At 54.7% G+C, this 23143-nt stretch overlaps 1 protein-coding gene across 1 annotated transcript; it reads right to left on the bottom strand.

Annotated features, from left to right (window-relative positions):
- Nucleotides 1-2696: 2696 nt before the first annotated feature.
- PHF19 (PHD finger protein 19) lies at nucleotides 2697-22075 on the bottom strand. The gene is made up of 15 exons (XM_036260948.1): nucleotides 21876-22075; nucleotides 17671-17871; nucleotides 17081-17162; nucleotides 14851-14946; nucleotides 14241-14341; nucleotides 13412-13560; nucleotides 11569-11664; nucleotides 10777-10845; nucleotides 10480-10600; nucleotides 9028-9095; nucleotides 7668-7829; nucleotides 6993-7080; nucleotides 6205-6290; nucleotides 5159-5254; nucleotides 2697-4033 (listed from the first exon to the last, which is right to left on the bottom strand). Exons 2-15 carry the CDS (start codon nucleotides 17854-17856, stop codon nucleotides 3691-3693), a joined length of 1743 nt encoding a protein of 580 aa, XP_036116841.1. The 5' UTR covers nucleotides 17857-17871; nucleotides 21876-22075; the 3' UTR covers nucleotides 2697-3690.
- Between the last annotated feature and the right edge of the window lie 1068 nt (nucleotides 22076-23143).

Raw genomic sequence — 23143 nt, 5'->3', positions numbered from 1 at the left:
CCTGGGACCACCACCTAGACTAGTGTTTCCATGCGGGAATGCGCTCCCAGCATTGCTCAGGAAATGTGTGTTTTTTAAATCTGGAATCCCTAGAACATTCAGTTGAGGAAATGAGAAAAAGTATTAAAATTATCTGTGAATACCAAAGCTTAAAAGCATAGAGACATTACTGGTTTGAAGAAATCCATCTTCATCAAAAACAAGAGCAAGAAATGCTAGCATGTGGGATTGAAGGTTAGGATAACCCAGGAAAGGAGCAGATGGGAGAGAAATGGTTACTGTCTAATCAGTCTTGTTGTGATTGTTGTATAAGTGTTGTCTGTAGCCATGTCTGTCGCAAACCGTGAGTTAGTCTTGCAAATAAAATAAGTTCATGCACAATATGCTTTATACAAATCCTATGAGCACTGTTCCAAGTTATAAGCTTTGGAAGCAAAATAAATTCTTAATTTGTCATTTTTGATGCGTGATTCTTACACTGTTAATCTTGCTAGGATATTTGAATGTTATGTTATTTGAATACTATCCAATAATATTCCCTGGCATTGTCTGGTGTCTGATCATTCCCTCTAGCCTTGCTCAGTGGTTAGAGCATCAGCCTGCAGCTTGATTCCGGTCAAAGGCATGTGCCTGGGTTGCAGGTTTGATCCGTGGCCCCAGTTGGGGTTGTGCAGGAGGCAACCAATTGATGTGTCTCTGTCACATTGATGTCAGGCTACACTTGACCCCTGAAACTACAGAATTCAGTTAGATCCTCGGCGTTCGCTTCCCTATAGCTGACGTTCTCTCTCTCCAAACTGCCCCAAACACAGAGTTTATTGAAAGTAAGAATCTACCACATATATGTGAAGGGTCCCTCTCAGCACCAGGGAACTGGATCCAGCAGGGATTAGCTCTGCCGTGGGAAGGGTGAGGGAGCTGAGCCCAAGCATTCGGACCGAAGTGGTGCAGGTTCAAACCCGCAGAGCCACACCTAGAGCTCCCTTCACATTGCTCGGACGTGTGCACCGAGTAGTCCATAGTGCCTGCACTTACACTTCTAATGTGGTCAACGTCTAAGTTCACTTCCCATCCTGATTACTTCTCTGTAGCCCTCAGCTAATGTCTTTTGCCCCCATGGGTCAGGTACTCACAGTAGAAAAAGGTTCCACATCCTCTTGGTGGTAAGGGTGAGGATACTGCTGAGAGAATTCCTGGCAGTGGTAGGAGTGGCCAGGGAGAGGGTGGGGTCCCCATTCCTCCTCAGTCTCCAGGGAACCAAGACCAGTTCCTCCTGCTACCCAACTGCTGATAGTTCACTGGCGGGAAGATAGGCAGCTTTTCAAAGGGAGCTTTTAAGTTGTAAATCAGACATATTAATTAAAACTTTAATATAACATGTTATTAAAAGCAGCAATTCAAAACCATAAATCTTTTAGAAGGTGCACAGGGTTACTGTAAGGTCAGTTGGCAATAATGCAGCTAGGATCTGGAATGAAATGCTGGGGCGCGGAGTCGGCGACCTCGTTCGGCCTTGTGCTGACTTCCCAAGTAGGGAAGGCACCCTTCCCCTCCTTCCCCCTCCTCAAGCCCAGAGCTTCTCTGGAGCCCAAGCAGAGATGGCACAGGTGCACCCCAACAGGCCTTGCTCGTCCTGAGCTTTCTCAGAAGCCTGGGACTCTGAACCAGGCCGGAAGCTGCAGACTGGATCCCAGGTCCCACACCCCTGCTGGGCTGGGGCTGCCTTCTCAGCTCCCCTTCCACCTGGCCCCAGTTGGGGGCTTCAGTGGCAGCAGCTGTGGGGCTGAGAAGGGGGAGACCTGGGCCCAACCCTGTATCTTCCTGTCTGGTCCACCAGGGAAGCAAGGGGGGGGCTGTGCACAGGAAGTGAGGTGCATTGGAAAGGCACTGTAGGAGCTGAGACTTAAGGCAAGGGGCATCTGAACTACCCCAGGGATCCCCTGAAGGCTCACAGGCGGGGAGGGGTCAGCTCCTCAGGCCTGCCGTCTCCACTGCCACCCTCACTGTTCACCCCCTGCGCCTAGCAGCTGGCAGCCCGCGAAGCCCAGCCGAGCTGGAGGCCCAGCCGAGCTGGAGGCCCAGCCGCAGCTGCAGGCCGACCCCATCTGGTGCACGACCCACCCTGAGTCAAGGCACTTTATATCTCTTTTTTCAATCGAGTCAGTTTCTAATATCTCTGGAAGCAGGAAAAATGAGGGGTCCCCTCCCATTTTTGGTTTCCCTCCAAGTGGGTGAGTTTTAATTGTCTGAAGAATTCTATTTATACTCCCACTGACAAGGGCTTCCCTTTGAGGGGACTGAATCACACAGGCCCTTTAAAACTCCCAACCTGTCCCCAAAAGTGATTGTCAATTCAGGGTGGGGCAGGGGATAAGGCAGAAGAGCCGGGGGGGGGGGGGGGGGGGGGGGGGGGGAGTCCCCTGTGCTTCCCAGTGGGGTCAGAGCTGGGTCACGGGCTGAAAGAAGGGGGAGGAGCTGGACTTTCACATTTAGTTGCAGCACATGGTCCCTAGAAGAAGGCAGAGGGAAAGCCAAGGGCAGGAGCCAGGCTGTCAGTGGTGGGAGAGTGTGTGTGTGTGTGTGTGTGTGTGTGTGTGCGTGTGTGTGTTTGTGCACGCTCGCGCGCCTGGAGACCGGGAGCCACGTGTTTGTGCCTGAGCATGAAGGCACATGCGGATGAACGCTGGGTGTGTGTGTGTGTGTGTGTGTGTGTGTATACGCGCGCCTGGAGACCGGGAGCCACGTGTTTGTGCCTGAGCATGAAGGCACATGCGGATGAACACTGGGTGTGTGCGTGTGTACGCGCGCCTGGAGACCGGGAGCCACGTGTTTGTGCCTGAGCATGAAGGCACATGCGGATGAACGCTGGGTGTGTGTGTGTGTGTGTGTTGGTCTGGGGGAGGGAGGCGTAGGAAAGGGTCTGAGGTTTAGCATGACACACCTTCCTTTCCTCCCTCTTCCTCTCCCTGTCCCTCAGGGTTTCGAGGCCACCTCTGTCCAGGCCCAGCCCCATAACCGAGAGGCGTGGCCAAGGACAGGAAAACCGGGAGCGCAGACGCTGACACTGCAGCCGTCACGGGCACTGGTACCTCCCGAGGCAGAGACCCAGCCTCTCCACTCCTCGGATCCTGAGAGCCCCAGGGCCCTGCCACAGGCTTCAGGGGCTTCTACCCTCACTGCCTCGTCCCAGGCTCGGGTGGGGGAAAGGGAAGTGGGGGAGAGAAGCTCCCACCTTCATCCATCTTTCTCAGAGGTTCCTGTTCTCATAACGTGGTCCCTGGGAGGACTGGCCGCCCATGAGTCAGCTGTGAGGGACAACACATACCCAAAGGGGTGAGAGGTAAGTGACACAAACTTGGGGACAAAGATCCAGGCTTCAGGAAGAAGCATCCAGAGCCAGGGGGACACATTCAAAGGACGAGGAGACAGTTTGAAGGAGTGCGGAGTGTGTGGAGACGCTGGGACCTTAGAGACACAGGAAGAGGGTGATGAGCCTGCCGAGGCCCGAGAGCTCAGTGGGCACAGCAGAGAGGCACAGACCTTGGCCTGGAGGGTGGCAGGAAGGGCCCGTGCCAGGCACTTGCCGCTCTGTCTTGCTCCCCTCCTCACCCCACCCTGAAGAGAACCAGGGAGCCTGTGGCTTCCACTGTCTCTTGGCTTCCAGGGCCCCTGGCATCCCGTGTGGGCTAGTCAATAAGGGGTGGTCCCTTCCCACTCCACCAGGTACTGGACCTTGCCCTCGGGTGTGACCCTCCGAGCCAGCACCTGGTACTTCTCCCCACAGGCCAACCGCCCAGCCGCGCCGAAATAGTTGGTGATGGATGACTTGAGGTGGGACAGGGACGAGTCGTCTTCACTGATGCTCTCAAACGTGTGGCTGTCGATGCCTTCGTCTGCCCGCTCAGGGCCCGAACCCCCCTCTGCACCGCTGTCCGAGGGGCAGCGTCCACCCAGCTCGGCTGCCTGCCGCTTTGCCCGCAGTGGCATATACGCGGTGGCTGCCAGCTTCCTCTTCCGGCTGCCCACTGTCCGCCTGTGTCAGGAGAGAAATGGGAATGGCGGGGAAAGTCCTCACAAGCCCCCCTCCCTGAGCACTCTCCTGGCACCAGCTCCTGGGCCAGGCCCAGATCGGCCCACCAGAGGCTCACAACAGCCCATGTGGAGGGTAACAGGCTCGGGGGAGAAGCCACTAGCTGGGCAGTGACAGAGCCAGGATTCAGACCTGGGTGTGTCCGGCTCTACACTCAGGATCTCAGCCCTGCCCGCGGCCAGGGGCACCGCCCTCTGTGCCTCCTGAAGTGCTGTGCAGAGGGCCTGCTCACACTGCCTTGTCCTTGTCTGGGCTCGTGTATGTAGCTAGATGGCAGTATGGCTTAGAGTACCTCGTACCCCCGAGCCTGGACTGGAGGCAGACATGGGGACACGTACACACACACAGGCAGGAAGAGGCAGACGCGGTAGAGAAGTGGACACACAAGAAGAGGCATGCACGCGTGTGCACACACATACACACACACACACAGGCACACATTCAGATGTTTCAAACAGAAAGAGCCAAAGAGCTGGTGAGAAGAAACAGGTTGAAATAAATGAAAATATCAAAGCAACTTTAGAGAAAGTTGACAGAGAAAATCTCCCAAGATTCATAATTCTACTTTTGCAGGGGCCTCTAGTACCCACACAATAGAGCTGAAGGAGCCCAGAGTGCAGAAGCACCACCCTCCCTACGCCACTGAGGACTGGCTATTGCCAACGGGCTGGACTCTCAGCTTGGCCTCGGGTTTCTGTCCCTCTCCCAGACCCCATACCCTGCAGGATGCTCCTCTCTCCAAATCCATGGCCCTAGTCTTCAGAGACCTGGAAGACAGAACTAGGGCCGGGACCCTAGAATGAAAGAACCTCTGGTCAAGCGGCCCTGAGCTGGAAGCGGCCCTGAGCTGGAACCGCCCAGAGACACGTGCCACACAGCAACTAAAGAGGAGCAACCTGAAAGTCCAGACGCAGACCAGAGGGTCTCAGACCCAGACTCACAGTTGCAGAAGGCAGATCCTCAGCCCCAGGCTCAGATGCAGAGAACGGCCACATGGCACCCAAGTAGGAGGTGGAGGGGTGGGGGTGGCGGATGGCAGAATTGAGTCCAGGCTGCCAGGAAGCTTACCTGGAGTCATAGGAGAGGCTGGTGGAGGCAGAACCAGAGGTGCTGGCAGCGTCTGTGGAGTCCACGTCTGAGAAGAAGGTCTGGCCTGAGCTGGCACTGAGAGGGAGAGGGTGGTGAGCCTGCGTGGGCCCCCAGCCCCCCCTGGGACCTCTCCAGGGGTCTCTCGGCCGCTCTGACATGCACCCTTCATCCCAGAAGAGGCCCACGTTCCCATTGCTGAGCTTCCTACCACCGCACCTGCAGTGGCCACCTGCTCTCTGCCGGTCCATTTTCCACCCTTCCAGTCTACAAAGTCCAAGGAGTCAAGAAAGCCTTCCCCGACCACCCTCCCCTGGGGGTGACACATGCACTGTGACAGTAATAAAAAGATGGTAACTGATGAGCATGGATGCTTGCACCACACTTGACTTTGATTTACAGTATCTTGTTGGAATCTCAGAACCACCATGCAAAACCAGGTGAGGCGGTTCAGAGAGGTCAAAGAAGTTTGCTAAAGTTACAAAGCCAGTAACTTGGTGGGTAGGGGCTGGGGCCCAGTCCTGTCTGACTGAAGCCTGGCCCCTTCCATGCTTATAGGAAAGCACTGAGTGACACTTAGTAATTTCAGAAATCAAACAATGGAACATGCAGTCCCTCCTCCTGGGTGTCCCAACCCCGGCAGCCTGGGGCGGTCAGCGATGGCCCTGTAGGACTGTGCAGGTGGGATACCCACCGCAATCTGGGCTCACGGTGTAGGGCCAGGGGCAGCAGGGGAGGGGCTGGAGAGGGGGAGAGGGCCAGGCAAGGTGGCCCCGAGTGCTGCTCTGAGCTGTCCACAGGAGCCCTGGAGACTACAGCGGAGGACAACATGCTGGAAGCTCCGATGTAGACCCCTCAGTCACCTTAGGCGATATGGACTCGTAACAGGAGTGCCCACTCCCTCGAAAGGCGTTCTGCTCTGTGCCTTCCAGAGCCTGCCTTCATTGCTGGGGAGTGGGGGTGGGCTCCCCACTTGGCCCTGGCCTAGTCTCCAGAGCAGACCTCTCTGCTGGGTCCCTCCCTGTTACCTTTTTAAACTCTGAATTTCATCCAATGTGAAGTCAAATATGCTGGCCAGGTGGTGGTTGGTGCTCCAGGCCGAGGTAAAGTCGCTCTGTGGACACAGAGGCAGGAGGAAGGGAGGGTGGGTCAGTGAGCCTCAGATCTGCTCCCCGAGGCCATACAGGCTGCCTGCTGGTGCAGCCGGGCTTCTTCCTGGGCAAGACGCGTCGCTTCCTTATTCCCAGTCCTGCCTGACCGGGGAGCCAGGTCCTCCTGCTCTGATCCTGGCTGTGTTTGCATGACCTTCCCATGTCTGGGTCTTAGTGTCTCAGCTGCAAAGTGGACAGTGACCCCTGGCGTGCTTGACTCAGGGGTAGACGGAATGACAGCTAGGGAAGTACCTTGAGAACTGTGAGTGCCGGGCGATGCAGGCATGGCTGATACTGCTGCCGAAGGAGGGCAGCTGAAGGGGCAGAGCCCTGGGCCCCGGGGCAGGCTGGGCTCTGCCACTGCCTGAGCTGTGACCTCAGGAGAGTCACCACCCCTCCCTGGCCCTCAGTTTCCCCACTTGGACAGAGGGAACAAGGATATTACCTCCCCTTGCCCCCCGTTCAGGTTCTGGGGAGAACTCGGGGCGATAAAGGACTGGCCTTGCAGAGCCTGGCTTCTCCTTGCTTAGCTGGAATAGGAACTGGCTCCTTTATGGGGCACGGGACAGTCCCCTGGGCCTGGGGGACTCAGTTTCTGCACAGGAACCCCTAATATGTGCTGACCCTGTGTGTGAAAGTGGAGAGTAAGAAAACAAGAAACTAACACTGGGAATAGCATCTTCCAGCAAAAACTTTGATCTCTTTCTTCTATAAACTCGCCTTTTCTGCTGCTGAAATTCGTGAGGCAACAAACTGTGGAGACAGAAAAGGGAGAGGGTGGCCCAGTCAGAGCCTGAAGGCCCAGGAGGTGGCCCAGAGGGAGGAGTGGCAGGGGCAGGGCTGGGGCCACAGCCGTAGGGGTGGGGCAGGTGCTCCTTCACAAGGAGACCTGGGGAAGAGGGGGGTCCTCTGGGGCAGCAGGTGCGGGAGGGGTGGGGGGTGATGGGCAGAAAAGAGAGAAGGTGCCTCTTCAGGCATGTGCATCGATGCTCCGCCCCCACACCCAGAAGGGGCTCGGCTCCACCAGGAGAGCCAGGGACCCCTCACACTCTAACTTCTCTGCCTACGCTCTCATCCAGCAAGACTGGGTCCCGGGATCTGGCTTTTCCTCCAAGCAAGGCAACAAGAGGCTGTGTCTCGATGTGGGATCAGCCCTGGCTCAGCCGCTAACCGGCCCCTCAGGGTGCCCCAGGGGGACTAGCCCGTGTGGGTCCCCCTGCTTGCCTGAAGGCTAGCATACTCTTTGGGCCCATCGCACGGCCTGTCGGCCGGGGCTGGGAGCTGGGAGCAGAGATCAGAGTCCGGCTGCAGCCCTAGTCCCTGGGTCCCCGGGCACTGACCCAGGCTTGCTCTTTCCTCTCTTACGCAGCTCAGAGGAGGCGCTGTTCTCAGCGGGCACCAGGCCCTTGTCAGGCAGCAGCTTCCCTGGCGGGTTGGGTGGGACACGGATGCGCAGGCGGAAGATGCACTTCTTCTTCTTGATCTCCTTGCCACAGAGGAACCTGGGGGTGGGCAGGGGAGGAGTGAGCTCTGGAGTCTGTGGTCCATGCCCCTGGGGAGGAGAGTCAGCATTAAAACCACTCTCCGCCTCCCGGGACCCCGGGCTAACATCCAGAGCGGCCTCAGATGGCGATTCCTCAAGCTGGCGGGATCAGGAGTCCCAGGAGGTGGCTAAGGATGCAGCTAGTGGTTCCTCCCTGTCCTTCCACTGCGTGTGTGTGGGTCTTGCTGCTCCTCTCCCTCTTCTTCTCTGCCTCAACCAGCCCCAAGGCCACCTCCTGCAGGAAGGCCTCCAGCTCCCAGTGGAACACCATTCTGTTCTCTGTTCTCCCCAGGAGACTGAAAGCACCTCCAGGCACAGCCCTCATCCTTCAACACCACTGGACTGCCCTGCGGCTACAGAGGGGACTCAGACACAGCCCTACCCTCAGGAGACTGTCCCCAGAAGGACAGGAGCCACGTGGACTCAGAGGAGGGCTGTGTCTGGGCCCCAAACCATGAGAAGGTGGGAGAGAGAAGATATCTGCCTAGCGATGTCTGGAGACGTTGCATGGAAGCAGGGACCACGACTCATTCCTCACTATGTTCTCAGGCCCACACAGGGCTGGCACAGAGCAGCAGTTCGATAAACAGTTGTTGATGGAGCAAATGAATGAAAGGGCAGAGTGTGAGCAGAAACATGAGTGGGAAAGCAAAGGGTTCAGAATGGCTGACATCGAGAATAAAAAAGGCAAAGGGACAGAGGCAGAAGGCATGGCAGGGTCTCGTAAGGGGCCACGCATGCTGTGCTAAGGAGCCTGGGCACTCCCTCTGGTGGTAGCAAGGGAATGTCAGCTGTGTGCTCTGACAAGAACTCAGAGGTCTGGATGAGAAGCCACGGGCCACACAGCCCACCTGAGATGGTGAATCAGTCCCTCAGTTCCTGGCCCAGATCTAGATGGCTAGGGCTGGAGGGGCCCTCCGAGATCAGGGGTGCAGCCCCCAGACAAGAGTGTGTCACACTGCCGAAGGGGTCAGGGGAAGTGTCACAAAGGAGGTGGGGTGCTCTGTGAATCTAGAAGGACAGTCAAAGAGAAGGGGCAGCAGGAGACCCAGGCAGGGAGCAGAGCTTGAGCAAAAGCTAGGAGGGTAGGAAGAACCTTTAGGTTGAAATCCCACCTGGGGGGCGGCGGCCCATGGCATTCCCTTCCCTGCACGTACCGGCTTTTGTAACTGTTCAGCGCATTGAGGAGATGTGGTCCTCGGTCAGTCACAGGGGTGCTGGTGAGCTAAGGGGGAGCAGGCCAGCAGGACAGTCAGACCCTGGCATATGGTGTCTGAGGAGACCTCTGCCCCAACACCTCCCTCCCCTTAGTCTCCTGAGTCTTCCAGGTGAGAAACAGTGTCTTACTGCATAACCTCAGATGAGTCCTTACACCTGAACTCAGTTCCCATCTGTAACTGGGGAGAGTAACTCCTGTCCTAAATGTATCAAGAGCTTTAAAGATGTCCATGCCCACTCGGCTGGTGTGGCTCAGTGGAGTGCACGTTGTCCCATGGACTGAGAGAACCTGGTTTGATTCCTAGTCCCGGCACATGCCTGAGTTGCAGGCTCAATCCCCAGTAGGGGGCGTGCAGGAGGCGGCCAATGGATGTTCTCTTTCATAGATGTTTTGCTCTCTCTCTCCCTCTCCCTTCCTCTCTCTCTAAATATCAATGAAGAAAATTAGCCCTGGCCGGTTTGGCTCAGCGGTTAGAGCGTCGGTCTGTGGTCCACAGAGAGCCAGGTTCAGTTCCCCCTAAGGGCATGTGCCTCGGTTGCAATTTGTCCCTGGTCCTGGTTGGTCGTGCGGGTGGTAGCCACTCGATGTGTCCCTTTCACATCGATGTTTCTCTCTCGTTCTCTCCTCCTCTCTCTCCCTCCCACTGTTTCTGAACAAAAAATGGAAAAATGTCCTCGGGTGAGGATTAAAAAAAAAAAGGAAAATTAAAAAAAAACCATAAGGATTACATTTTTTTTTAAATCCCTGTTTTACCAAAGAAGGATTTGGGGCAGTCAGGAGAGAAGATGACTCCTTCTGTGTGTGGTGGAGAGGACTCTAGGCTGTCAAGGGGAAAGGGGACAAGGTCTGACCGCGGAAGTGACTGGGGAGGCCTTAGCTCCAGTTGGCTCAGCTCCAAATGCCCTCTGCAAGTCACTCTCCATCTCTGACATCCAAAAAGTCCTGTTTGTCGCTTCACTCCACAGATCCCAGGCTCCCAGGCCCCTGGTGCCCACTTCTGCTATTCAAAGTAGGACCAGCAGGGGGCAGGCACACTTCACTTTCCATCCTAGCCAGGTACTATGGAGTGGGTCAGACATCTCTGTTCAGAGCCCTGCTCCAACCAGACTTGATCCCTCACTCCTTGCAGCTGAGCCTGTGAGGTCCTAACCTGCCCACTGTCAAAATCCAGGTCAGGAAGTCCCTTGCAAGGCACAGGCTCAGAGGTGTGGACACAGGGATTTGGCAGCTCAAAGGCTCTAGGTCTTATTCCAGCCAGCAGCTTAAGAGTGAGCGCTCAGAGACCTGGATCCCAGCCTGCACTGTGCGACCCTGGGAAAACCTCTCCGGACATTAGTAACCCCATTTGGTATGGGTTCCTGCCATTCTGCCATCCCATGGTCCTGCATACCTTGCCAAGCTGCAGGAGCTCCCAGTGGTGGTTGACAAAGGCCAGAATCTCCTCAAAATCAAAGTACTTCTTCTTGCTCTGCACCCCCAGGTTGTAGAGGGCCAGGTGAACCACATCCACCCTGGGCAAGGGGGCAAGGAGGTGGGGCTAAGGTGAGGTAGCAGCCAGGGTCAAGTCTCAAGGACAGGGGCAAGGCTGGGACCTGGTGGTTGGAAACGGAGTTGTTCCTGGAGGAAGTGGGGAGGGGAGGAGCTGGGAAGGGACAGGAGGTGCCTGGGCCAAGCCCCACCCTCTCACCATCGCAGGGGTAGCCTCTCAATGTATTCTGGGCCCTGGTTACACACCGAGCAGAAGAACAGGTAGAACCTGTGGGTGGGTGGAGAGGGGGCCTGTTGCAGTTGGGGCTCTGACACGCCACCCTAATCCAGCCCCCTCACCTCCCACCTGCCTTCCCATAATCAGCTTGTTCTCATTCCTAGGGCTGGTGGCCTGGGAGCAGGGGTAAGGACAGGGCAGGACAGAGACCAAGAAATATTCCCTGGACCCTGCAAATCCCAACCTCAACCCCTTTCCCCAGTGTCTTGTCCCTGGAGTGTGGCTGAATTTAGAGAGAGTGGGCTGAGTTAGGCTGGGCTACAGCGGTCACACTCTTCCCCTGATATATATGTGTGTGTGTGTGTGTGTGCACACACGCAAACACACACACACACACAATCACCAAGGCACACATATCTGGTTTGATGCACATAAGCCTCCCATTAGCTTAGCCCCATTGGTTAGATGCTGGATCAAGTCATCCATTCACCCAATGGCTCCTCAAATGACCCAGGGCAGGGATGGGGCAGGGTCTGTCACTCCTTCCCAAACACTTAAAGAGACTGGGGCTTAGGGAAGGTTGGGCTTTGTCTAAGATCCCCCACAAGTCAATGGCAACTGGGGATGTGGTCCAGAGTGTTCGTCCATGGGAAGACTTCCCCCATAGACCCTCACTTCACTAGAGCCTGGCAGGCAGTCTGAAGGAGATGCTACTGCTCTCCCTTGTCCCCCCACCTCACACCCAAGGCTGAGCCAGACCAGATTAGCACCTACCGGTCTCCAAACATCATGGGCTCATTGAGGCACTGGGTGCAGGCTTCGTGAAACCACTGTCTGCACCGGTAACACTGCAGCATCCGCAGGTACCATCTGGAGAGAAAGAGGAGCCAGGGTCACCTGGGCCCACACTCTCAGCCAGACGTGAGCCTCTGCAACCTTTCCCAACATAAACTTGCCCTCCACAAGGGTAAGGGAAGAGAACTCAGTTACTGAGCACTTAGGCTATGCCAGGGGAGGCCTTGTGAGCCGGGCATATGCTAGCTCATTGGATCTCATGATGGACCACTATCCCCGTTTTATAGATAAGTCAGAGATGAAATGCTTTGCTCAAGGTCACTCAGAAAGCGAGTGGTAGCCTCCCTGACTTCAAAGCACTCTTCCACGATGCCACACTGGAGTCCCCATCTCTGGATTGTGCCCCACACACTTCTTTCCAAATACCACTGACAGGGAAAATCTGCCCTGGGGACTTCATGGGAGAATAATGGAGCCTGTAACCCACAGAGCAGTACCAGTCTGGTTTTCCTCACCTGGTACTGTATCTACCCTATCATGGCCACTCAACAACTACTCCCTGAATATAAACTAACAGCCCAAAGATATTTCCTTAATGACAGTCAATGCTTAGTTCACAGCTCGTCAGGTGTGGTCCATGGAGCACTGGCATCAGAATCACCTGGGGTCTAGATTAAACTGCATATTGCTTAGCCCACTCCAGACCCACTCAACCTTCAGGGGAGCCCCAGGGAAGTGCATTTTAAACAGTCACCCTGGGCAACTCTGCTCAGTAAGCATTGAAACCACTGTCTTAATGCTGTAAAGGTCTCTATAAGAAAAACATTTCTTCATATGTTACCCATAGGCTTCCCGACACCCAGGGAAATTGATGGGTCTGAGATTATTAATCCCACTGGAGAGATGAAGGAATTCAAGTGATTTCCCCAAATCAGCCAGGCAGACTGAAAGCACAGTTCTTGTCAAGGGGGCTTGAGGCTAAGATAAGGAATTCAAGGTGTCCCGGGGGCTGAATTTCCTGAGGGCAGACATCCCATCTCTTACTTCTGTGGTGGTCTTGTGCAGTCGCCATGGCTACATGGAGGCCCAGGCCCGAAAGGAAAAATCCCGCAAAGACCCTTGCCCTATAGCCAGGGCAGGAACCCCCTCCCCAGCATCCCCAACGTATGGCCCCACCCCCTCCTTGCACACCTCCAAAGAAAAGGATTTTAATATCTCACCAGCAGCCTGTTTCGTTGGCTCTGGCAATGGAAAGGTTTGTCTTAACTTCTGTTCACCCCCAATAACAGCTCGCATTTAAGTGCTTAATGAGTGCTAGGCCCTGTGAGAGCCTTTAGGTGAAAGATCTAATTCAGGCTCTGCTCACAGCCACCAGATAACGGGAAACTATTATGAGAACTGAGGCCCAGGGTCTGCACACAGCTGTAAGGGGCTGGGAGGATTTAGACCCTGGTGTTCAGGCTCTTACCCATTGTTTAATACTTCCTTCTTTTCCACGGTGCCCCGGGAAAACACCTCCACCTTCGGCGCCCCACCGCCGCAGATCTAGCCTCGCCATCTCGAGCCCCGCCCCTGGGCCTCATCCTTAATATTCAGGCTCTTCCCTGGAGGTCCCGCTCCCTCTGGCCGCGCCCCTCGAGCCCCGCCCCCTGGGGGACCCGTTCCCGCGGCCCCGCCCCAGCGATTTGACGCTCCAGGTCCGCCCCGGTCAGACCCGCCCCAGCTGCCCGAAGGGCCCCGCCCCGCGTCCCGACCTTCCGGGGAGGTCCCGCCCCGCCCCGCCGCGCCCCGCCGCGCCCCGCCCCGCCGCTGGAGGCCTTACTCTCCAGGCCCACCGCAGTAGCAGTAGCATTGCTGCTGGTTGGTGCGGTGGGGCGAGTCCCACTCGAGTTCCTCGGGCTGGTAGGATAGCACCATCTTCACCGCCTGCAGCGTCCTGGCGATGGCGCCCTTCTTCACCGCGCCGCCTTTCTGCGGGAGACGAGGGGTCCCGGTTGGGCCATAAGGGGAAATGCCGAGTAGGGGGACCCGCAGATATTCCAATAGAGTCAGACGCAAGGAGCTTTTTCTCAGCAATCCCAAATCCATCCTCTTCCCAGACGACCTCCATTAATAGTAATAAGCATGAATAAAGGTAACAATAACTAGTGAGTGTGGGCACACACGGTTTTCTCTTTTTTTTATCCTCACCCGAGGACATCCTCCCATTTTTTGTTCAGATAGAGCGGGAGGGAGAGAGAGGAAGAGAGAGAGAGAGAAACATCGACGTGAAGGGACACATCGAGTGGCTGCCACCCGCACGACCAACCAGGGCCGGGGACAAACTGCAACCGAGGTACATGCCCTTAGCGGGAACCGAACCCGGGTCTCTCTGTACTGCAGGTCGACGCTCCAACCGCTGAGCCAAACCGGCCAGGGCCATGGTTTTCTCTTTTAATAGTAAGGCTCAATTTATTGGGGGCCTCCTACTCCCGACACCAAACTCGTATCCATTTTACAGATGAGGAAACCGAGGCTCAGAAAGGCTAAGGAACCTAGCAGAGTCGCTGTGCGCCTCCAAAACCTTGGCTGTGATTTGTCGGGGTGGAGCCCAGAGAGTTGCTGGGCTTTGCGACTGGAGAGGGGAGAGGCCGGGACTATGGGGGACTCACCCGCACAGCCAGCGCGAAGATGCAGCGACGGCAGAACCAAGGTGTGAGCAGGGCCCGGTCGGCACTGCCTGCTATGGGGATGTGGCACTGCTGGTGGTAACCTAGGCAGAGGAGGGTGGTGGGTGCACATATGGAAGCAGCCATGGCCCAGGGCCAGTCGGCCCAAAGGCAGCGGGACTGGGGAGGGCTGCGGCAAGTCCTAGGGGCTGTGTGCCTGCCAGCTGCCAGGGGACTGGCTGGCTGTGCTCTCACCAAGGCAAGCCAAATTGGTGTGCCAGCAAGTGACTAAAAGCATCCTGGGCCCCCTGGAGGAGAGACCTAGGCCTGACTTCGGCCTCTGTGCCCCATGTCTCTCACTTCTGTTATCCACCCAAAGGGGTTTCAATTTCATAACGTCTCTTTCCAGAAGCCCTAGCTCTCCTCAAGGGTCACCTCCCTGGGATCTCACTCCCAGAGACTGGCCCCTGTCACTCGGGGGCTCCAAGAGAAACAGGAAACCAGATGAGGCCCCAACAATCTGAGGCACTGCCCATCAGGGGTCAGTGTGTGTGGTGGTGGTGGTGGTGGGACCACAGGTCAGGCCCTAGCAGTGCCTGCCCATCACACTCACCCAGGCCACACTTGCCACAGATGAGGATCTCATTCAATGGCCCTGATGTCTTCCCCAGGCAGATGTTACACTTGGGCTCCTCTCCTGGAACACCAGCTGAAAGAAAGAGAGAGGCCCTGTGGGGTCTGGCTGGCCAGAATCAGAAGAGTTTTAAAGTCACATTCCAGGTGCTGAGCCTCTGCGTGCTAGGCCTTGCACTGGGCCCCACAGGCCAACTCACTGACTCTCCCCAAGCACTCCGAAATGCCTGTTGTTGTTACCCCATTCTAAAGATGGGGAAATTGAGGATCAGAAACATTAAGCCCCTTGCTCTGTGGGCATAGTAAGCAGGAGAGGTGGGATTCAAACCCACGGCTGTTAGACATCAAATCCTTTGTTCTTTTGACCATATATCATACTGCCTCTCCTGTCTGATTTAACTTGGTTTGTTAAGCAGTTTTTTTATGTTAAATATATATATTTTTTAAATTTTATTATAGGATAAGAATAGAATGTTATAACTTAACTCTGTGTTCTCAATGAACAATTATGAACTTGTGGCCAATCTTGTTTTGACAATATTCCCACCAACTTCCTGCTGTTATTTTGCATCAAGTCCCAGATACCCAATCATTTCCATCAATATTTCAGTATGTATCTCTGAAAGACTAAAACTCCCTTTTAAAAAAAATACCCAGAATGACAGTCCCTTTATTGCATCTAAAAATTAAAAAGAATTCCTTTATATCAACAGCTTCAGTTAGTATTCACATTTCCAATTGTCTCAAATAAGTGTCGTTACAGTTTTAAGTTTGTTCAGTTGCTTTTTAAACTACAGGTTCCCTCTCTATCTCTTTTTTCTTTGCATTTTTTTGGTTGTTTTCTGTTGAAGAAGAAACGTGTTTACGTGTGACAGGTTTGAGTGGATACATTAAATACATATTGACATGTGTTTTCCTTATTTCCGCTAGCAGATTGAAAGTTTCGTGAGAGCAGAAATGGTATCTGTTCATCAGGGTGTCCCCAGGACCTCATGCAGTCTGTGGCATATAACTGGTGTTCAAGACATGCTTGTTGAGTGGGCTGTCCACTCAAGGTCTGCTAAAGTGAAATGTCTTTCCTCACCAGCTGGCTCCCTGTGCTGTCAATAAGAGGGTAACCAGGAGAGGAGGTCCTTATTGCTTTGGACCTTTATATAATAAATTGAGGTGAGAGGGGCTTGGAGAAGAATCAGTTGGCATTAACCACAACATCTTGGCGTCAAAGGCAATTTAGCTCTACTCACCGGCTGGGTTCTGTGGCCTCTACTTGGCAGGCTCCTTAAAATCATCTCTTATGGTAACAAATTCTTTAGAAACTGCCCCCCACCCCATAACTCTGGGCTAAGCATTTTATGTGGATTATCTCATTTAACCACTCAGTGAGGCAAGTACTTTCATCATCTCCTTTTTTCAGATGAAGAGACTGAGGGTCAAAGAGGTTATGTCCCTTACCGAAGAATATGCAGCTAGTAAGTGGCAGAGCTAGACCCTAAAACCTGCTCCTCTGCCATCTACTGTCCTCTCAGAGCACAAATGGCAAATAGGCTGCAGGGAGCTCCACGTTGAACATATAGGAGTGTTGTGACTGATTAGTGATGCCTGTCATGTACATGGGAAGGGAGAAAGGTGGCAAGAATGCCACAGATTTAAGACAGTGTCAACTCTGAGGGCAGGGATGGTACCCAACCTAGCTCCCTTTCAACCTTGAAAGCTGGTCCAGCTCTATTGGGCATGTCCATCTTCCTGGTCCATCTCTGTATCCTTGGACTTTCGCCCACCAGTTTTCTTTACATGTTGATAGGGGACCCTGTGCTCATCTACAGGTGACAATTCTGATTGCCTGGGCCCCTCCCTGTTCCTATCCCAGAGAGACTCAGAACTTTGTGCAGCAGGAAATGAAGTGCAACAAGGAGGCAGACAGGCCTGGGACCCATCCTGCTTCCAGCACCAACCAAGTCACTTTCTCCATCTCTGGCCTCCCTCATGAGGTATGGGTACTTACTTAAGGGGAAGGACAAATGTCATAAGGGCCTTTCCATGTAAACGCACAACTGGTAATCTGAGCAGTATCTCAGGTGGACTTGGGGGTTCATGGACAAGGTCAGATGCCAGGAATAAGAGAAAGAAGGCGAGAAGGAGAAAAATAGAGATGGAGGAAGAGAGAGGACAGGGGGTGGGACAGGGGTGTCTGAAACCTTTGGAGTACTCACCATGCTGTATGTCCTTCCACAGGACCCAGTATTTGGAATTATCTTCAAAAGTCACAAGGCAGCTCTGCTTTGAACTGCTGACCTGGGACACAGGGAGGGAGGAGCAATGTGAGAAAGTAGCTGGGGAGAAGCCACGGGGACATGGTCTTCCTCTCCCATCATTGTCCCTGCGGGGCTCAGGGATTAATATGACCCCCTCCCTGTGCTCTGGAAAGTAGCAGTGGGCCATAGGAGAAGGCGATGGCAGCTCCTGGAGGTAGTGCACACCCAGCCACTGGAGTTGCACAGTCAGAAACCAAGGGACAACTTGCTGGGAATGCTGAGGACAGAACAAGCCATGGTTGTCCGTGATCCTCTCCAACCTGATTCCATTTTGTTTTGTAGGCTTCAAGAGCACTTTTCTAAAGAACTAGTTGGGTGATAGCTCTAAGGATGGCACCTGCAATAGCTCCTTCCACGTTCAGCTTTTGAGCATGAGGGACAAGAAGGAAATTTCCCTGCAATTCCCCATCTTCTATCACTCATCCGAGGCGTAGGCCACTGGGAGAGATGCTGAGCATGGGAACAGGAGCTGGGGAGAAAAGGTTTACCCTCTTGATCTTCCCAAGGTAATACAATCCATCTGTCCACCGGCACAGCACATACTGGCCCTCCGTCAGCTTGGACATCAGGTCTTTAAAGTTGTTCTTGGCTTTTGCCAGGGCCCTTTTGTTGGGGAGGTGGCTGGTGGCACCATAAGAGTCCCGAGTCCCTGGGTCCACAGCTCGATTCTCCATCAGTTTCCACTCTTACTGGAAGAGAGAGAGAAAAGGCTTTTTACTCCTTGCTTCAGTGACAGGGGAAGGAAGGGAATCACCATTTATGTAACCTGTGACATCACCTCACCAGATTTTCATGACAACTCTGCAAGGGGGACATTATTATTCCCATTTTACAGATAGGAACACAGGTTTGGGAAAGGGAAGTGGCTAGAGGGTCCAAGGCAGAGCCGTGACTCATAACCTAAGTCCTGCTCTCTCTGCCACCCATACCACACTACCCTCTGCAGAGAAGCAGCTCTCAGCCAGCCGCAGAGCAAAGTCTTCCAGGCCAGGGGCCTGAACCACACTCTTTGGCTTAGGAGCCTGAGGTTTTATTACTTAAACCAGCGATTTTCAACCTTTGTCATCTCATGGCACACATAAACTAATTACTAAAATTCTGCAGCATACCCCCCAGAAGTATTTTTTGCTGTTCTGACCAAAAAATAGGCATAATTTTGATTGATTTAAAATAATAATAATAATAGTAATTACCTAGCCATTTTGCTCCAAAGTGACTTTTTTTTTTTTTTTTTTTTTGTTAATCCTCACCTGAGGATATTTTCTCCATTGATTTTTTTTAGAGGGAGAGAAGGGCGAGAGAGAGAGAGACAGAGAGAAACATTGATTGGTTGACTCTCACATACGCCCCGATGGGTCTGAATTGAACCTGCAACCCAGGTACATACATGCCCTTGACCAGGAATCCTAAGTGTGCAGACTGATGCTCTAACCACTGAGCAACACCGGCCAGGGCCCTAAGTGACTTTTTAAAAAATCAGGTGCATAGCCCTGGCCGGTGTGACTTAGTTGATTGGGGCATCATCCTGTGCACCAAAAGGTCTCAGGTTCGCCCTGGCCGGTTTGGCTCAGCAGTTAGAGCATCGGCCTATGGACCAAAGAGTCGCAGGTTCGATTTCGGCCAACAGCACGTACCTTGGTTGCGGTTCATCCCCGGCTCTGGTGGGGGTCATGCGGGAGGCAACCACTTGATGTGTTCCTCTCATATTGATGTTTCTCTCTCTCACTCTCCCCATCCCACTCCATCTGAAGATATTTGAAAAAATATCCTCTGGTGAGGATTAAAAAAAAAAAGGTCTCAGGTTCAGTTCCAAGTCGGGGCACATGCCCAGGTTGCAGGTTTGATCCCTGATCAGGGTTTGTAAGGGAGGCAACTGATTGATGTTTCTCTCTCACATCAATGTTTCTTTCTCTCTCTCCCTCTCTCTCTCCTCTTTCTAAAATCAATAAAAACAAGTCCTTGGATGAGGATTTAAAAAAAATTTTTTTTCCTCACCCAAGGATATTTTTTTCTATTTATCTTCAGATAGAGTGGGAGGGAGGAAGAGGGAAAGAAAGGGAAGGAGAAAGAGAAACATTGACATGAGAGGGACACATCAACTGATTGCCTCCTGCATGACCCCAACCAGGGCTGAGAATGAACCGAAACTGAGGTACATGCCCTTGGCCTGAACCGAACCCGAGACTCATTGGTCTGCAGGCTGACGCTCTGCTGCTGGGCCAAACTGGCCAGGGCTGGATGGGGATTTTTTAAAAATCAGGTGCCTATACTTGTATCTAAGGATTTCTCGTGCCAAGAATTAATCAATCTGACACACTCTTATTATGTGTCATGACAATAAAAATGCAACTCTATTATGTTTATGGTCCAAACAGGGCATTCACACCTGAAGACTATTGTTGTGTTGGCTGTTGTCATTTTCCCCCCTTTTATTGAATTTATTGGGATGACAGTGGTTAACAAAATAATATAGGTTTCAGGTGCCCAATTCTATAATCAGTACACTGTATTGAGTGTTCACCACCCCAAGTCAAGTCTCCTTCCATCACCATTTATCATTCCCATACCCTCCTCCACCTCCCTTCACCTCTGTTGTCATTTTTAATTTGACACGCTAAGGGAAAAGAGGTCAGTGCCCCTGACTACAAAGTCAGGTACTGCATGTTTTAAAAATTGTTGTGTCACATGGGTTGAAAACCGCTGTCTTAAGCAAACCTACTGCCTTCTCTCTAAGTGGAGGGCCTTCTCCAGGGGAACAGCAGGAAGTCTTATATTCTCCACTTCTGCCCTGAGAGTTGGCAGAGAAAACTTAGCCAGAAAGGAAAACGCCTGGGTGGCTTGTGAACTAGTATAGACTTGGCCATCTGTATCTTCTGTAATCTCCCTCTCTGTTCTCAATTATAGGATGATTTAATGGAAACCAATGCTAGGGCATTTAAACTTACTTATGCTTTTACTCAGATGCAAATTTGCTCTGAGTAGTTTTCACCCCCATGCCACCCCCATGCCAAGCCTCTCTCTCACCAGCCTATAAAATGCTTTCACTCTTCCGTTAATGGTACTACTGGGGTCCCAGAACGCCCAAGCATCTTAGACCTCTCCAACCAATGAGTTGCAGAGCTGCCAACATTACACACAGTAACTTCTAGCATCTTGCTGTCTTTTCCATCCCCCTGTCCTGGTCTGAGTTAGGGCCTCACCTACCTGGGCCATTGAGTCATTCAATAACTGTTTCCTGAGCCTTGTACTCACCTTGTTGTGTTCACCTATGCTGGGCACCTGGGGTGGGGAATGATATCACCAGTGTCCAAGGCTAAACGGGCCACTCCCTGCTTTCCTACCTCCCCGTCAAACTCTTCCACCAGGCCAATTCCCCTCTTCTTCTTCTCTTCCCGAAACCTGTGGCTCCCAAATCCTTCAATGGCATTCAAAGCTCTCCCCAAGGCCCCCTCCTCCCCTCTCTGGGCTCACCTGGCTCCCTGCCCCTCCACACACTCTCCACTAAGCCAAACACTGCCTCCCTCTGTTCCCTGCACCGGCTCCTCTGGTCCCCTCCCTCTCTGCCATGGCGCTGGGCACCTGGTGTTATGATTATCTGTAGACAGGGAGAGTCCAGTGTGTTTTCCGTTTGAGTGTGTACTTCTGTGAGACAGTGTTGGATGTCTACAACTGTATGTCACTGAGCATATGAAGCTAAATACATGTGTGTGCATGTGAGGGGCCCCGGGCAGGCAGGGCACTGCTGGGGTCTTGGCTCTCCAGATAGGGGAGCGGCTACCCCGTCTGCGTCCCGTGTCCCCATTCCTCTATTTTCTCCAGGGCAGAGCGCACAGGCACTGAGCAGGGTATGCGGTCCGATTCCCTGCCTTCTCCGCCACCTGACTCCTGGCCCTGCGAGGTCCCCGCCCGCCGGGCTTGGGGCCCGGGCCGTGGCAGGTTCACAAACTGACACATCCTCCCCCGCCGCGCCGCTGGGAGCCGGCCGGGTCGCCGCGCACCCCCCAGGCTGGGCGGGCAGGGGGCCCGGGTGGCGGCCCCCACCCGCGTCTCTATTCCCCCGGAGCGGGCCCCCGTGGGCTGTGATTGGCTGATTCAAACCCATCTGCAAAGAAATGCCTCTTTGCGGGTTCCCGTCGGCGTCCAGTTCAAATCCGCGGCACCCGGAGCGCGGGGCCAGGCGGGGGCAGGAAGCGAGGATGATTCATGCGCCGGGGCCTCTCCCAGGGCGGCCGTTGGCTTTTTAAAAAGGGTGTTGAGGAAGGAAAAAAGCTTGCAGAAGCACCCCGTTCGGGTCAGCGCTCCTCTCTCCAGTCACTCCGACGCCGAGCCTCCCCCTTCCCCATTCTGCCACAGCCTGACTTCGGACGTGAGCAAAATCCCAAACGCCCCCGTCGGTCTCCACCACACCCCACTCCTCCCCCGAACAGGAAAAGTAAAGATTTGGGGCAAGGGAATAGCGACCTGTCACCCACGCCCCCCAAGGCTCGGGTACCCGGACGGGGCTTCCGCCGCGGACACCGGTCAGCCCCCTTCGTCCCTCAGGCGCGCGGCTCCCCGGGACTCCATCCCCACCCCCGCCCCAGGCGTTCGCCAGCCAACGTCCTGGGAGACTGCAAAAGAGAGATGTGTGCAGGGGGAAGAGTGTGGCGGGGAGTCCCCGGCCCCGGCCGGCCGCCCACAGCGCTCAACTTACCGCGAGCCTGCGTGTCCGCCGGTCCCACTTGGAGTCTGGCCACCAGGCGCATCGGCGGCAGAGACGGCTGCGCTCGGCCTGCGGCTGCCCGGCCGAGTGTCCGTTCGTGGGGCCGGGGTCGGGGTCTCGGCGGGGGCGGGGCGGGGCGGGGGCGCCGCGGGGAGGAGGGGGGAGGAGAAGGAAGGAGGGGCCGGGGCGCTCAGGAAGGGGCCCCCGGGGCGCGGGGCGCCATCTTTTTCGCGTTTTCCCGCGAATTATTGACGTCCCGCTTATGTAATTAGCGGGGGCCGCGCCGGCCTAGCCATTGGAGCCCGCGGCCGCGGGGCCCCGCAGTGCCCCCGCCCGCCCGCCCGCGCGCCCGCCCCCGGGCCGCCCCTGCCCGCCGCGGGCGCGCATCTTCCGCCGCCACCGCGCGCCGGGCGCAGACACGCGGCGCGAGTGCACGGACGTAGAGGCAGTGCCGCGACACGGCTGCACCGCGGGCCACGGGCACAGCGCGGGCACACGCAGAAGCAGCACCCCGCGCGCGGCGCTCGGAGTAGGCACGCGCTTGTCGGGCCAACAGCTCAGCGCACGGGGCACAGACCTGCAGCTGGCACAGGACGACCCGGGGCCACCCAAACGGGATTCACACAACATAAACGCACAGCTCCCTGCGCTGGCAGCGCGGGCAGCACCGAGACCCAGCATGAGCATACACCCAGAAACGTACACACCGCACGCGGCACCCACACAAGTCCGCAGCACACCATATGCATGCCACGAACATACAAAGAGACGACCACAGAGTGTAGACAGATGCAAACAAGGAGAGACACAGTATACACAGCACAGACACGCAACAGAACTTACGTATAAGGCAGACACACAGGCACAGTAACAAAGTACAAATGAATGGCTCACAGTGAAAGATAACATACACAGCCATAGGAATAGCAGATTGATGTTAAGGAATAACAGGTAATAGCAAGGAGCATGACTCCGGTTACACAGGGCCCTGGCCCTGGGGAGAAAGGGCCGACATGTCCCCAACCAGACTCACTTTTGTGTGGGGACGGTGGGAACACTTGTCAACAACATCCCACCCTTTACCCGACTCCCTATCCCTCAGCCCTTCTCCCGCGTGCTACCATCACACTCTGCAAACACCCCCTTGAGGCTGGGGAAGTGTGTATAGCATAGGAGCGGCCAGTGGACATCATTTCCCCTCCCCACCTCACCGCACCCCAGCTTTCGGATCGCTGTCAACTTGCTCACCCTCTGCCCTC

Source organism: Molossus molossus, unplaced genomic scaffold (assembly GCF_014108415.1).
Source record: "Molossus molossus isolate mMolMol1 unplaced genomic scaffold, mMolMol1.p scaffold_m16_p_14, whole genome shotgun sequence".
Lineage (NCBI taxonomy): Eukaryota > Metazoa > Chordata > Mammalia > Chiroptera > Molossidae > Molossus > Molossus molossus.
This window is presented reverse-complemented; position numbering and strand designations above follow the sequence as displayed.